The sequence below is a fragment of the Salvia splendens genome, chromosome 12 (genome assembly GCF_004379255.2).
Source record: "Salvia splendens isolate huo1 chromosome 12, SspV2, whole genome shotgun sequence".
NCBI lineage: Eukaryota > Viridiplantae > Streptophyta > Magnoliopsida > Lamiales > Lamiaceae > Salvia > Salvia splendens.
Window position 1 is genome coordinate 25,792,350 of NC_056043.1, and position 15,984 is coordinate 25,808,333.

General features: G+C 35.8%; 2 protein-coding genes across 4 annotated transcripts; one reads left to right on the forward strand and one right to left on the reverse strand.

Annotated features, from left to right (window-relative positions):
- On the forward strand, positions 1-5,834 carry LOC121759210. Of its 3 annotated transcripts, XM_042154715.1 has the most exons (8): positions 2-435; positions 535-669; positions 3,258-3,574; positions 4,090-4,242; positions 4,778-4,870; positions 4,969-5,027; positions 5,238-5,331; positions 5,500-5,834. In XM_042154715.1, exons 1-8 carry the CDS (start codon positions 150-152, stop codon positions 5,707-5,709), a joined length of 1,347 nt encoding a protein of 448 aa, XP_042010649.1. In that variant the 5' UTR covers positions 2-149; the 3' UTR covers positions 5,710-5,834. The 3 variants fall into 3 exon arrangements, with proteins under 3 accessions (XP_042010648.1, XP_042010649.1, XP_042010647.1); XM_042154714.1 differs by having other exon boundaries at positions 1-669; positions 4,787-4,870; XM_042154713.1 differs by having other exon boundaries at positions 3-669.
- Positions 5,771-8,256, reverse strand: LOC121759211. The gene is made up of 5 exons (XM_042154716.1): positions 8,060-8,256; positions 7,149-7,254; positions 6,552-6,670; positions 6,307-6,428; positions 5,771-6,211 (listed from the first exon to the last, which is right to left on the reverse strand). The coding sequence occupies exons 1-5, from the start codon at positions 8,063-8,065 to the stop codon at positions 5,917-5,919; spliced, it is 648 nt and encodes a 215-aa protein (XP_042010650.1). The 5' UTR covers positions 8,066-8,256; the 3' UTR covers positions 5,771-5,916.
- Between the last annotated feature and the right edge of the window lie 7,728 nt (positions 8,257-15,984).

The window sequence follows — 15,984 nt, forward strand, 5'->3', positions numbered from 1 at the left end:
ACGAGTCATTTTTTATGTGGTGTTCAATGGATTATTGGTCCAGATTTTCTACTTCTCTCTGTGGCTGAATTTGCTCGTGTAATGAGCTGCTTCTTCACTGGGAATTCTACCGCTAATTTCTTTGAAACCAGTCATCATTCATCATCTTCATGGCCTCATTCACACAGCCTCAATTCCTCTCCTCCCTCACTCCAATCAACAAGAACAATTTCACTCCCTCTCTGCAATACAAGAGCTTCCCAACATCTAAAACCTCAAAAATTCAATCCTCAAATGCAGAATCTTCGCAAAATTCTGAACAAGATCCTGTTAAACTTGCATTGGCCAAAGCTAAATCGTACAAAAACTCTGTAAAATCCGGCGTTCCAGCTCCGAAGATCGTCCAAGCGCCTGAAATCGGTGAAGAGAAGGACAATTTCAAACAAATCGAGGATGGTAATGTGGAAATGGATGTTCCTTTGGCTGTAGATAACGCAAAACAGTACCAACAAAGCAAAAATCTCGTAGAGAATGAAAAGGTTGCTTCGGATGCAGAGAGCGGTGGAGATTCCGTAGGGGGAAAGGAGATTCCTCTATCGGTTAAACTCGCATTGGAGAAGGCAAAGGAATATAAGAAGAAAACAGGGGATGATAATGGCGGAGTTGCAGACAGCCAAAACTTAGTCTCAGGTACTTCTTTTGTTGCTGGATTGTTGAATTAGGGTTTATAATCAACCCCTAATTGGGGTTTATTGATCTCAACTAGAAGTTAATTAAATAAGTTGCATTGATAGGGAAAATCGGGTTTCTAGGCTAGTTTGCCTTTAAGATTACGTAAATGTACTCATTTTGTTATCTATTCCATAAATGGGAAAAACGCCATTCATATTGGCGTTTTTGTAAGTGAAAACGCCACCTTCATTGGCGTTTTTCAAGTGAAGACGCCACCTACATTGGCGTTTTACAATTTAGCATCGTATGCCGCTGTATTGTATTGGAATACAGTATTTGTTAAAAACGCCAATGACATTGGCGTGTTTAACAATTAAACACGCCATCTGCGTAAGCGTGTATAGATAAAACGCCAACTTGAATGGCATGTTTAGTTAAACGCCAACGGGACTGGCGTCTCTATACAGAATATCTGTTTTCCGTTGGCAAAAATTTGAAGGACGAGCGCAAGTATAAAACGCCAACTGGGTTGGCGTTTTTAATTAAACACACCAACTGCATTAAATGTGTTCACTTTTATTGGCATATTAGTTTATATTAAAAGTCCAATCAATTTTAAAACTCAATCGTCAAAGTAGATGCTTTGAAAAGTGTGTTGTATTAAACTCTATGATGGTTATGATGACACACGCAAGCTTTCTCGCACTTCAGTGATATATTAGAGTGTCCACTGTAAGGCGAACACGCCCAATAGCCCCGCCCTAGTTTTTATCCATAGCCCCAATTTTGTTGTCCATAGCCCCAAAATTTTGTATCCGCCACTATAGTGGACACCTCCAATAGCCCCCAAATTTTATAATCAACTTTCATTTTATAAATGTTTCAAGTAATTATGAACAAATTTATCGGCCTATACGTAATTAGAAGAAGACGACTATACGAATTAAAAATAAAAATAAAATTAAAATTAAGAATAAAATTAAAATTAAAATTAAAATTAAAATTACACACTAAATTCAAATTAAAATTAAAATTACACACTACATTTAATCTAGTACAAATCACTAACATGTTTACACAGCGCCACCACCTCCCCTACGTGCCCACACTTCTTCAATCAAATCGGCCTGCAGTGTGTTATGTGATGTGGTCCTGCGCATATCAGCGAAGCGTTGTATCAAAGATTCATTGCTCCGTGGTACGCCCATCTGGATCGGCGCGGAGGCAACACCGTGACTTGTACTTGCGCCCTCTGTGGACACCCTTAAGGATGGTTATGATGACAACTGGTAGAATAATTATAGTATCCAAATGAGGCTGATTAAAATTTACAGTTTTTTTATTCAAAGAAAAATGTGTTACATTATCTTATAAAATAGTCTTTGTTATGCATGAGTTTTAATATGATAAAATTGGTAAAAGAAAAGAGAGATTAGAAGCAAAAAGTATTGTTAGTGGAAAATAAATTTATTTCATTAGATAGAGAAAGTGTTATAAATAGATAGAAATTAATTGGTAAATATCCATAAATGGTAAAATGAAAATTTATGATACTATTTGATAAGTAATCTTATATTCGACTCATTCATTTCATTTGTATATAATTATAAAATTAATATATAAAATTATGATCCTACTAGGAATATTTTCATTCATATTATTTCACAACTTAAAATCTATATAGATCCCAATTAGAACAATTGATTGTGGGATAGAGATCACCAGCAGAAGTTGTAGAACCACTCCACGGTCTCACCATCAGCTGCACCCATTAAATGTAATTCAAAAGAAAATTAGAGGGATCGTAAATATCTATAATTTGATTTAAAATTAGTTAATACTAATACCCATTTATTTTATTGAAAACTAATTGGTTTACACTCTCTATATAAAAATAGAGTTTAATACAACACACTTTTCAAAGCATCTCCTTTGACGATTGAGTTTTAAAATTGATTGGACTTTTAATATAAACTAATATGCCAATAAAAGTGAACACTGCTCGTGTTTAATTAAAAACGCCAACCCAGTTGGCGTTTTATACTTGCATAACTAAAACACGCCATACTAGTTGGCGTTTTATCTATACACGCCTACGCGGATGGCGTGTTTAATTGTTAAACACGCCAATGTCATTAGCGTTTTTTAAATTGAACACGCCGACTCCGTTGGCGTTTTTTAAATTAAACACGCCAACACAGTTGACGTTTTTTCTTGTAAAACGCCAATTAAGTTGGCGTTTTTTACGTTGCTGTATTTGGCGAAAATACAGCTACAATACGACGAGATTATAAAACGCCAATGTTGTTGGCGTATTTACTTATAGAAACGCCAATGCGGTTGGCGTTTTTCCCATTTATGGAATAGATAACAAAATGGGTACATTTACGTAATCTTAAAGGCAAACTAGCCTAGATACCCGATTTTCCCTGCATTGATATGTGCATCTTAGATATAGATGTAGTTTGGGCTTTTACTTGATTGATATAATTGGCTGCCATTATTTGGTTTGAAATCGAGGACAAAACAAGCATCTATTCTATTGTATTTGATCAAAAGCAATCATTTGGTTTAGGCGTCAATATTTGATCTTCATCTGATTATAGGGCTTAAGAGAGGGGATGGGAGAAGTGGTGGAGATAAGAATTCTGGTAAGAAGGATGAGCTCAAGGTTTCAAGTACTGATTTTATGGGACTGGGGTTTGCGGATAAGAAGAGTGGTAGAGGCTTGCCGGCTGGTTTAATTCCGTTGTCGGACCCTTTTCCGGGTGGGAAGTTGCCCGAGGTAGAGATTATTGTTGGAGACACGAGCAAGTTTGGTGATAAATCAGTACCCCAAGTCGAAGAAAACGATGTGGATCTCTATAAGCCAAAGGTTTCCACTTGGGGAGTCTTTCCAAGACCAAACAACATTTCAAAAACAGTATGTATGATGCCTCTTCAGCTTCTTACATTGGTGACTCGAGTTTAGTGATTATGATAATGAAGTAATATGACTTATAGAACTAGCCTCAAAATTAGGTTGAATACTTTACTAAACAGTCAGAGATTTAGAAAAAACTTGTTTAGTGGCTTTATCTAATTTATCCTAATTGGTGATACTTAACTTTCTGTAAAACTTATGAGTACTGATAGTCATTAGTGAATATTTTCCATCAATAAACTATTTAATCTATTTTTAGGTTACATATTTAGGAACAGTTTACTTTTGGTAATTGAATTAGATAGATCAAAATATAGGTTAATCCTTTGTTTACAATCTTAATCTCAAGGTCTGGTAATTTTTATAGTTTGAGCTAATTTTGCTTGATTCGTGTTCATTCTAAAGGTTGGGTTAGAGACATCTTAGTAATGAGAGTAAAAAATACTCGATCATACTATATCTTATCAAGCATGAAAGCAAACGCCCGTAATATATATAGTCCAATATCTTTTCAGTTTGGTGGTGGGAGAACTTTACGGCCCGGGGACGCACTTGAAACTGCAGAGGAAAGGGCTGCCAAAGACGAACGTACAATGCAGTTGCTAGCTGCTTACAAGAGACAATATGGTCTAAACATTGATCCGGAATTAAAATCTGAATGTGAGAAGGTATGATTTAACATGGGAATAACTTTTCCATCTTGGAACAGTTATTGGCTCAACTAGTTTTTATAGTATTATTAAGTTCTTAATTATAGTTTATGACCTTCACATTATTCTGTGTCTGATTTATGATCTCAACTTCAATTTATGTTTGAAATAATCTGAACTCTGCAAAGTTCTGTAATCATAGCCAGATGAAATTCTGGCATTAGATATCTGGCTAGGCTCACCCGTAAAATGTGTTTCTCACATCGTAGTTTTATTCTTTAGACATCAGCTCAAGAAACATCTTTTTAGGAGTGAACCTATTTAGATCTCAGATGTAGGAATTTTCAGAGGCAAGCCATAAATCATAATTAAAATAAATTTGCATCCTTCAGGCTATTTATTCTTTCACAATTTCGGACTGTATAGCAACTAGCAAGGTTACAAAATCCTGCATATATTAATAGCATAAATTTTGGCATGATTATTATACCATAGTGGTGAAATGTGATTATAGTTATAACACTCCTTAGTTATAGAGTGTGATCATACATAGGCATTGAAGGATGGTGACTCATTGATGGATCTCGGCAAGCTGAAGGAGGCGTCGCCCTTTTATGAAAGAGTCATGGAGAAGCTGCCGTTCAAGGTGACTGTTTTTTGTTAATTGATTGTGTTCCCTCCCACAAAAAAAACCACCCAATGTAAAGAAAAAAGGTGTTGGATAAGCACACTTACATCTTGCAGAGCGAACTTCATGGATTAGCAGCTCTGCAATGGTCTATATGTCAGGACTCACTCAACAGGTCGAATTTTTACTCCTTTCCACAAATACTATGTTAAAGAAATTCTTCGAGCCCAATTTACATCACTTCATTTAGTTTCACTTGAACTTCATTTTCCTAAGTGAATGCAGGGTATATCCGCATTCCATTATCAGAAAACTCTTCTTCCTTTTTTTGTGCTTAAATTGATGTTTAGCACTGACACCTTGTGTGTGAAATATTGCACGACAGATCCAATGAGGCCCGTCTCATGTATGAGAAGCTTCAGTCTCACCCCAGTCCTAAAATAAGCAAGAAGGCTCGGCAGTTCGCCTTTGGCTTCGAGGTAAATAATTTGTAAAATTTAAGAAGTTTGGAGTAGACAATCTTGCTAAAATGCAAGTCATGATTTGTAACTATAAGCATAATACCACCACTTCGTTTAGCTTGATTTATTATAGTATAGATGCATATGATATACTCCATAACCTCAGTTTACATTTGCATTTTGCAGGCAATGGAAATGATGAAGGTTAGCAGCATGGCTCGTCCTTCGCATAGCTCGGGTTATCAAAGTTATTTCAACGCATTTATACAGCAGAAGACAAATTATCCATTAAAAGAGGCTGAAGTGGATGAAGGTGGATTCAATCAAGCCATCCCCTACTTTATTTTTCTGGCTTCTCCCATTTTAATGGTGCTACTGATTGCTGCATATAAATGAGTTTTTGTTGTTGGGAGAGGGTGGGGGTGTTTCCACATTACAATGTAAATAGGAAAAAAGCTAAGTAAAAAGCTTGTTAGATAAACTTTGAAACAGTTGCGCAATATGATAAAATCTTGGAGGAATTACACTTTGCCTGTAACAACATCAGTTTTTCACTATGTGAAAAGATCTTTCAATATACTCCTACTTCCTATGGAAGCAAAATTAAGGAGTTATTTTCAAATGGCCTTCAATCAGAGGAGATTCGTGAAGAATCGACTGAAGCTGTACCTTGTAATTCTCAAGAACACCTGCATCCGAGCTTTGATTGGTTTCACTGGAACGGGGTTCAGCTGTTTCCTGCTTCAGTGATTTCCTTTTCTGTTCTTCATAGAACAGTTTTAAAGATTCTGCTGATGAGATGCACTGCACAGACTCGTGCAACTGTTGGATTCTTTTTCGAGTTTCCTCTGTTTCAACCAACTTTTCCTTCAAGGCACTGGGCAAGGAAGCCATAGCACTTCAAAGATAAAATCATAGGCATCAGATGTTCATCTTTTCTTTCTGTAAATGAAAGTCAGGTGCAAGAATTTCAAAAGCTGAGCATAAAATTACCTACTAATCCCTCTCACAAGACCCCAATTGTATCCAGTAAGCACAGAATCCTTGAAACCGATATTGAACCCTTCTTGTAAGGCAGTCTCCTTGCCAGCAATGAGACCATCACGGTAGCCTAACTACAAAAGATAAATAATGAAGAGATGATTTGGGAACTTCAGGCGAAAGGAGACAATGCCAAATTGCCAATGCCGTGAGCACCAAATGGTAAAGGGAGATGAGGTATATTATTATAAGAATACCGTGTGGAATTGATCATGCCTCCTATTCCACTCCCTGTCCATATCGAGTGCTTTACTCGATTTTTCAACAGAATCTTCACAAGAGTCATCATCATACCACAAGTCATCTGCATTGCTTTCTGAGACCAAACAAAGAAAAGCAATAAGAACATAAAAATAAAGCCAAACCATCAAGAAAGCAAATGTCAAGTGATGCAATGAAATAACTTACTGTCTTCCTCAATAGTTAGAATTTGTTTATTCTTATGAAGAGTTTTATCGATTTGTGCCCCAAAGGGTATCTTAGCTATTAAAATAAGGGCTGAAGAATGAAAACTATCAATTTTATACTTACACGTAAAAAGATTAAAGAGTTTGCTAGATAGAGGGCAATTAACAATATGAGGCTTAATGGCTAGATATACATGGATGCAGATTCTCAGTCAGTGCTTTGTCAATGTGAATCAAGCAAAGTTGCAAGCTGCATATAAGTACTTTGCCGGATCTATTGTCATTCTTTCAAACAAAACGAGAGTTTTTATTAAAAAGAGGATTAAGATAAGCTCCTATTTTAAAAAACAAAGAGTAGAGTAACAAAGGCAATAATAGTACTCATACCATGGAAATTATCATTCACTTGGACTGTATTAATTCTTCTATCTGAATCAACACTTGATGATTCCAGGATATTTGAATAGAGATCATTAGCAATACTCCCATGTGTCTGTATATGAAATGAAAAAATTTACATGTTACGAGCTATGCCACGTGCATATTTCAGAAAAATAAATCAATTGAAAGTTTTGATCGCAAAAGAAAGGGATGCATAAGCTAGTGATACAAATGTACTGCATTTATATAGCCTCTGTTCATCCCAAACACAATTCAACAAAGCATTGTTTGACTGTCACCGCAAATGGAAACTATTTGTTGCTTCAAAATGCAAGAAATTACTCACTTAAAAAGGCAGGGAGAAGTGTAGTTTCTTCCAATCCCACTTCCAAAGACATATTTATATTTATGCATGGAAGTGGATAAAAAAAGTTGGAAATTCAATGTCAAAATGAAAACTAATTGCTGAATACAAGAAATCTAACATTTGCCAAAGTAATCATCCTGTAATTGGACAAAAAATAAAACTACTTACTCAACCACTTGCCTAATCTATCAAATCCCACGAAGCTCCCACACAATCAATACATCGAAGAATTTCAATTTTCAAAGGTCTGTAACAACACGCGATTGGTTTTGGTGATTTCTATCGCACCATGAAAACGCAAACTGCGAGCTTGAGAGCTTCATAATCAAACACTAATAACCTTATAGTACCAATTTTGTTTCAAAACTACTATGGTATTAACAGCGCTAAAAACAACCAACATAAAGGGCGAGTATAAACTCAATAACCTTCCCACGAATCTATGCAAAATTTTCAATAAAATGAATCAAATTATGCTTGTAAACGATCCTATCCGACCAGTAAATTTATGATCGAACTTGAGAACTGAAATTCATAGAGACTGAATTACCTCCATGGTAGCTTCGGAATGATGATGGAAACGCTCGCGTTGTGTCGGGTGCTAGCGGTCCGGCGAGAAGGAGAGCCGGTGAGACAGGGCGGTGAGCGGCGAGGCAGGCAGTGAGGGTTTCGACTCGCCGGTGAGGAAGAGAGAGAGAAAGAGATAGGCACCAATTTAATTAGGAATTTGGTGGGTTGGATTCTACTCCAAATTTGGGCTTTGAATTAAATTGTTTTTCAATTTAGTAAATTTTAGTACTCCATTAGTTTCAGTTTGGCCTTCTTGATTTGGAATATAATACTGTACGAAGTGATCGTAAATCTATCATTTAATTGCTAACTATAATTAATTTAAGACCGTATGATTTTATAAAATTTTTAATCTATTATTTGCCATGTGTAATTTCGTTTTTTATTTTTTAATATTAAAAATATAATAGCAACTATCAAATTTAAGATTTAGAAACATAATATCAATACAGTGTATGAAATACGTCAACACAAAGACATGACAACGTCAATACAATTTCATATTGACATCGTACAAGCATTGTATTGACATATTATATGATGTGTATTGATATAAAACTTTTAACAAAATTTATGAATATTTACAAAAAAATTATCAAATTTTGACATCGAAACATATGCATGTTGGATTTTGTTGGAATCCTTATAAAATTATCTTTAATTTGATATATGTCATGCGAAAAAATAATTTAAATCGAGATAGTTATATGCATTTAAAGTTTTTGGATATTTTTCAAAAATTAGTTATAACTAATTTATTGTTAATTGACATTAATACCCTAATTGATATTTTTTTCATGATATTGATACCCAGAGCATCCACAGTGGAGAGCACACTGTGGTCCGTCCGTCTGGCACGGCACTGCTGCGCTCTTGTCGCTGGCACGACGCTGCTCTTAGCTAAGAGCACGTCCGTGCCAGTGAACAGGGCGACATAGCGCGTTTCTATTGGCCGTTGGCATTTTCTTTTTTCTTTTTTCTTTTTTTTAAAAATTGAAAATAATACCAAAAATTAAAAAATATATATTTTTGGATTCCAAAAAATATACAGATTTTATTACCATTTTTTTTGAATTTTTTTTTTGAATTTTTTTTAAAAAAAATTTAATCCCAAAATCATCTATAAATACACACATTCATCATCCATTTGGGGGAAATTCGGCCACGAGTAATGGTGTTTTTAAATTTTATGAATTTAATTATGTAATTTTTAATTTTTAGGATTTTAATTATGTACTTTTTAATTTTTTTGTAATTTGTAATATTATTTCGGTTATTTTTAATGCATTTTAATATTGTGGAAATGTTTTTATTTAAATTGAATAATAGAACGATGGGACTCTTGGGCATGTCCTTCCGGAAGAGCACAAATGTGAGTGTTGTGCTCTTGCCTAAGAGCAGTGAGTAAAAGTGGGTCCGTGCCCACATCTGTGCTCGTTGGCAAGAGCACGGATGTGGATGCTCTCAAGGGTTGAATGATGAATGATCTTGGCCTTTAATTTGAAAATCTAATGGCTATCATTTAGTTATAGTTAACAATTTAAATGTGAGTTAGCAATATAACACACCCCGTACTTCTAATTGGTTAGATTATGTAGAATAATACTAGTAGTATGATATAGTAGTAATTATTAAAAGAGTAAAGACCAAATCTAGTCCCAAACATATGGTCGTTTTACGAATTTGGTCCTGAACATTATCTTTTTGATTATTTGGTCCCTCACAAATGAACTCGGACAAGGATCAGTCCTAAGTCAACGGCGCCGTCTAAAACAGACGGTCAACGGCATTTACGCAGGTTTTGACCAAATTAACCATTTTAATTAATTCGGAAAAATGAATTTTTTTTTGTAAAAAACACATAAAATAACCAACGACGAACACTTTCTTCTTCGTTTTTCCTCCCTCTCTTCAAAGACAAACAGAGGGTCCGGCGTCCGGCGACGACTGCAGTTCGTGAACAGTTATGAAGCGTTCTTTGTACAATAGAGGGTCCGGCGAGAGTAGCGGTGGTCGCGACCTCCGATTCCGGTACAAATTTTGCAATTGCAAGAAACTTGCTTTCACTCTGAATCGTGAGAAGCAATGTCAAACCGAGTAAAGGGAAGCTGTACTTTGTGAGAGAAAATATTGTCAATTTTTTAGGTGGTGCGAGCCAATCGACTCAATCGAGGACGACGACGATGTCGTGACCTCTTCACCGTCGTCGGGTGAGACCGAAACTGATCGTTTAGACTTGATTTTGACAGCAATCGAAGAGAACAATCAGGCCATAAAGAAATTACGCAGTGTTTATATGTATGAATTAGGGTTTTTGTTGTAATGCTTGTTTGTATTTTCCAGTTGAGGCGGTGGGGGTTGCAGCGGGTTTTGAGGCGGCCCGGGGGGGTGCATCGGGCCTTCGTCGGAGCGGGACTTCTTTGGGAAAAAGAACAAGAATAACTTCGTTTTTATGAAGGAGTCGTCATTTTCTAGTGGCTGAGTCAGGAACTTTTGATTTTGAAAAAGTTTTATTTTGTAGTATTTGTTTTAATATATTATGTTTCTTCCAATTTTTGCTAATCGATATTATGAACTTAATTTGGTATAACTAATTACAATTAGTAATTTAATTTGGTTAAATTCGAATTACAATGCAATCACCGTTTAACGGTGCCGTTGATTTAGGACTGATTCTGGTCCGAGTTCATTTGTGAGGGACCGGATAATCAAAAAGATAATGCTCAGGACCAAATTCGTAAAACGTCCATATGTTTTGGACCACATTTGGCCTATACTCTTATTAAAATTAAATTCTTTTTTATTTAAGTAAATATTTATTTATTATATTTCTTTTATTATTCTATAGCAATATATAAAAATTATTTTAGATTTATATTTGTAAATAAATTTAATTATTTATATTTAATATTCAAGTTATACTATAACTTATTAGTAATATATTCATATTTAAATAACTTAAGGTAGTATACATAGCTAGAATTGAGTTGATTTTGATTTCTTTTACGATAGAATATTTTTGTTCAAGACTTTTACTCTTAGGCCATGTTTGGTTGGCAGGAAAGTAAAGTTGACAAGGAAAATGATTCCTGGGAAAATGAATCTCGGGAATATGATTCCTAATAACTTTACTTTCCCGTGTTTGGAAAATATCAAGATTTTAAAGTTAATATTTGATTTAAACACTAAACTAAAAATATACTTATCATTTTTATTTATAAAAAATAATAATACATATTATTTAATAAATTATTTATTATAAATGATAATAATTATATTATTATATTTATTATTATGATGGATAGTTTAAATATGGATTATACATCATAATATATAATAATAATATAGTAAATAAGATTATTATTATTATATTTACTAAAGTTTTAATTGAATAAATTTTTTAATTTACTACAATTTTATTGTTAATTACTAATTTATAAAGTAATAATTATTATATAATTATAATTATTTTTAATTATTTAATAAATTATTATTATTATGATAATAAAAATTAAATATAAATATTAATAATATAGTTATAATTATGATAATTTGAATTATAGTTATTTATTATCCTGAAATTAGGCATGGTTTATACTTTTAAATTATTTTTAAAACATTGTAATAATAATAATAATAATAATAATAATAATAATAATAATAAAACTATACTATATTGCATTAAATATGTAAGAATCCTAAAACTGGGAACAAGAATACCTAAGAAATGTTAGGATTCAGAATCTTGGAAAGTTGTACTAACTTTCCTTGTTTCAGGATTTTGATTACTTTCCCAGTTTAATTAAAAACCGAAACAAACACAGGAATTTAAAATTTAAGGAATCAGAATACTTTCCCAGACAGAATCCTGGCAACCAAACATGGCCTTATTTCTTTTTGTTATACTATTTCTCAATATATTGAAATGTCTATTTATATTGTCATGTGTTAAATTTAAATCTGGCAATTTGATTTATTGATAATTTCAAATTAGTATAAAAAATTACTTGAGTCGTGCATCAAAAGGGGTTAACACTAGTGAGAGAAAAAGAAAAGAAAGTCATTTATGCTTATAAGAGCATCTCCAGTGGGCGGACATCCCACTGGGACATCCCAAAAACACCTCCTGCCACGTCACTAGGACTTCCCATCCCACTGCCACGTCACTAGGACATCCCCTCCTATGTCCGCCCTTCCCATCGCCCTTCCCACTAGGACATCCCGCAATAAAAAAAATCATATATTTACAAATAAAACAATTTACATTTACGGAAATAAAATTTGACGTCAACCCCTCCGAGTCCAAACCTCATACATTATTCGAAAAAATTACGGGAAAATTAACAACTTCATCGGAAAAATTAACAACTTCATCGGAAAAACATACATGATTCGAAAAAAAAAATTACATACTAATAAAAAAAAACTTCATACATTATCACGTCAACCCCTCCGAGTCCAAACCTCTTCGATGATATCCTGCTGAAGTCGAACATGGGCATCTGTTTGCCGCATGTCGGCAAATGCACGCAGCCGCGCGACCTCTCCATGAGGTACCCCCATATTCACATTTGCGGTGGCCACGCCGTGACTTGGACCTGCACCCGTATCATCTTCGTTGGTCCACTGAGTCAGTTCCGCAGCTTCATTTTCGACAATCATGTTGTGCATTATGATACATGCGTACATGATATCGCCGATGTTGGGAATATACCACTGCCGTGCAGGACCCTTCACAACCGCCCACCGACTCTGGAGCACACCAAATGCCCGTTCCACATCCTTGCGCGCTGCTTCCTGACGGCTCGCAAAGTATGTCTTCTTTTGTCCGAGCGGATGCTTGATTGACTTCACAAAGACGGGCCAGTTTGGGTATATCCCATCCGCCAAATAGTGCCCCATATTATGCTGGTTGCCGTTGGCGACGAAACTGATGGCGGGACCAATGCCATTGCACTGAGCGTTGAACAGGGGCGACGACTGGAGAACGTTGATGTCGTTGTTGGACCCGGCGACTCCAAAATAAGCATGCCATATCCACAGCCGGTAGTCAGCTACAGCTTCAAGGATCATCGTGGGATGCTTGGCTTTGAAGCCGGTAGTGTACATCCCCTTCCAGGCGGCGGGGCAGTTCTTCCACTCCCAATGCATACAATCTATGCTGCCCAACATCCCAGGGAACCCGTGCACCGACCCATGCATATCTATCAGCATCTGGCAGTCTTCGGGGCTCGGACTCCGAAGATACCGCTCCCCGAATATCGCTCTCACGCCCGCGCAAAAATTCTGCAGACACTCGACGGTTGTCGACTCGCCAATGTGGAGGTACTCGTCAAACATGTCGGCCGCGCCTCCATACGCCAGTTGTCTGATTGCGACAGTGCACTTCTGCAAGGGCGTGAGTCCGGGTTTGCCAGCTGCATCCTCTCTGATCCTAAAATACAAGTATCTTCTCTCTAAAGCACCCACGATGTGCAGAAACAACAGACGATGCATCCTAAAGCGTCGCCGGAATAAGGCTTCCCCAAAACGCGGTTGCGGAGCGAAGTAGTCCGCATACAACCGAATATGTGCAGCAATGTGGTCACGGGGTACTTGGGTTCAACGATGGATCGGCCGAGGTACCGCCGTCTGCTGCCGCAACCTCTGTTGTAGCAGCCTCTCTATCGCACCTTCAACAACGACCTCCAACTCATTCTCGCTATCACTTTCACTAGACATTCTAGATATACTTGAAATTAGAGATGTAGAGAGAGTAACTTGTTAACACAAGTGGTGCGAATGAAATAAAATTCAACGAGCCGTATATATAGAGTTTTTTTAAAAAAAAAAATTAAAAACGGAACGTCCGACCGGACTTCCGACTGGACGCCACAATGGCGGACGTCCGCCCGCCCGTCGCGCCGACGTCCGAGGACACCCGACGTCCTCACGGGACGTCCGTATCCGACCCTAAACGCCACAATGGCGGACGTCCCGGTCGCCAGTCGCGACGTCCGACCGGATGTCCGACCGGACGTCCGCCATTGGAGATGCTCTAAAGTTCTAGGGCAAAAACGAAAATTAAGGATATTAAACAAAAATTTAGACGTTGTGGTGATATTTATTCTACTTTAGGGACCTAAAATGTGCAAAGTGCATTCTTTTACTAAAAGACTATTCTCTACATTATTCTATATTATTCTCTCACGTACTTTACTCTATATCCACTTTAACTATTTATATCATTTTTTTAGAATGAGTGCAAAAAAAGAAGTGTAACATCTTTTATGGAATACACATGGAGTACTATGTTTTTGTCAATATTTAATAATTAAGTAAAAAATTAATGGTCAATCATGTCGGAATGTCCAAATGGTCCTATACATTTGCACAAAAGAACTATTTGATCCTACACATGTTATATTTGTTAGCTTTTGGTCCTAGACAATATGCGTTTGTCCATATTTAACTAGTCAATCAGGTCAAAATGCGGTTGACTGTTATTTTTTACGGAACTGTTAAACAAGTACCAAAGCATATTGTTTATGAAAAAAAACTAACATAATTAATGTGTATGACCAACGAAATTTTTTGGGGCAAACGTACAAGACCAATTTTAGACCTAGTCTTATAATTAATGTATATATGTGCTAAGATAGTTATTGCATTTGTGTTTTGACAAAAGTCAATGTTGTTATTATCTCATAGAGGTACTTAAGACAAATTTTTTACTTATACGTAAACTCTGGTCATTTGTAGTTTAATTCCGATATACTCCCTCCGTCCTAGATAATTTGGGACACTTTGACCGTGCACAGGTTTTAAGAAATATAATGAAAAGTGAGTTGAAAAATTTAGTGAAATGTGGGTCCTACTTTTATATATTAGTTTTATAATAAAATGTGAGTAGGAATGAGTTAGTGAAATATGAGGTCCACTACCAAAAATGGTGAAAGTGAAATGAGACAAATTATGTGGGACGAACTAAAATGAAAAACTGGGACAAATTATCTAGGACGGAGGGAGTAATAAATATGTGACTTGAATTAGTAAGTAAAATAAAATGATACTTGTTACTGAATTGCCACCCAGCCGGGTAACTGAATGGCTTAGTCTTATCCGGTTGGGCAACACTCTCTAGAGTGATCGCCTCAAAATAACCCGGGCGGGTAAGTTTAGGTCCTCCACGACTAGGTATAGTCACTAGATCTTTCGGAAAGCTATTCTTTTTCCCTTTCTATCCCTTTTTATATATAGCTCCACATATACTCAACAAACTCGTCATTTAACCAATTGGCATGGAATTGACAAAAAGCAAGATTCAAGCTATACAATTTGACAATAAGCACAACAATCAACTAGTTAAAAAGTACGGTATAAAACAACGAGTTTATCAACTCTCCCAAAATTCAAATCTTGTTTATCCCTAAACAAGGTGAAGAAAAAACTCAAAAGTAAACTCATATTTTGAGTTTTCGATTGTCTTCTATACTGTTTATGTAGCATAAGCTACAAGCAATAAAGCAAGAATGATTAGATCAAATCAAAGAAAGATTAAATTAAATCAAAGTAATATGCATCCTTATCATAAGTTTTTTCAAAATCTAACATATAAGATACTCCCTCCGTCTCACAAGAATATGAACTCTTTCATTTTTAGTCCGTCCCACAAGAATATGTCATTTTCAATTTTGTAAACTCTTTTCTCTCTAATGTGGTGGGACCCATTTCCACTAACAATACCTTAATTACTTTTTCTTTCTACCTCTCTCATATTTTACCAATTTTGTATTAAAACTCGTGCCGAACTCAAAGTGTATATTCTTTGGGGACGGAGGGAGTATGAAAGTAATCATTGGATTGGAAATGTTTTTATTTTGGGATAGCACATGCTCTTTGAAAAACAGATAAATATCGGTTAAG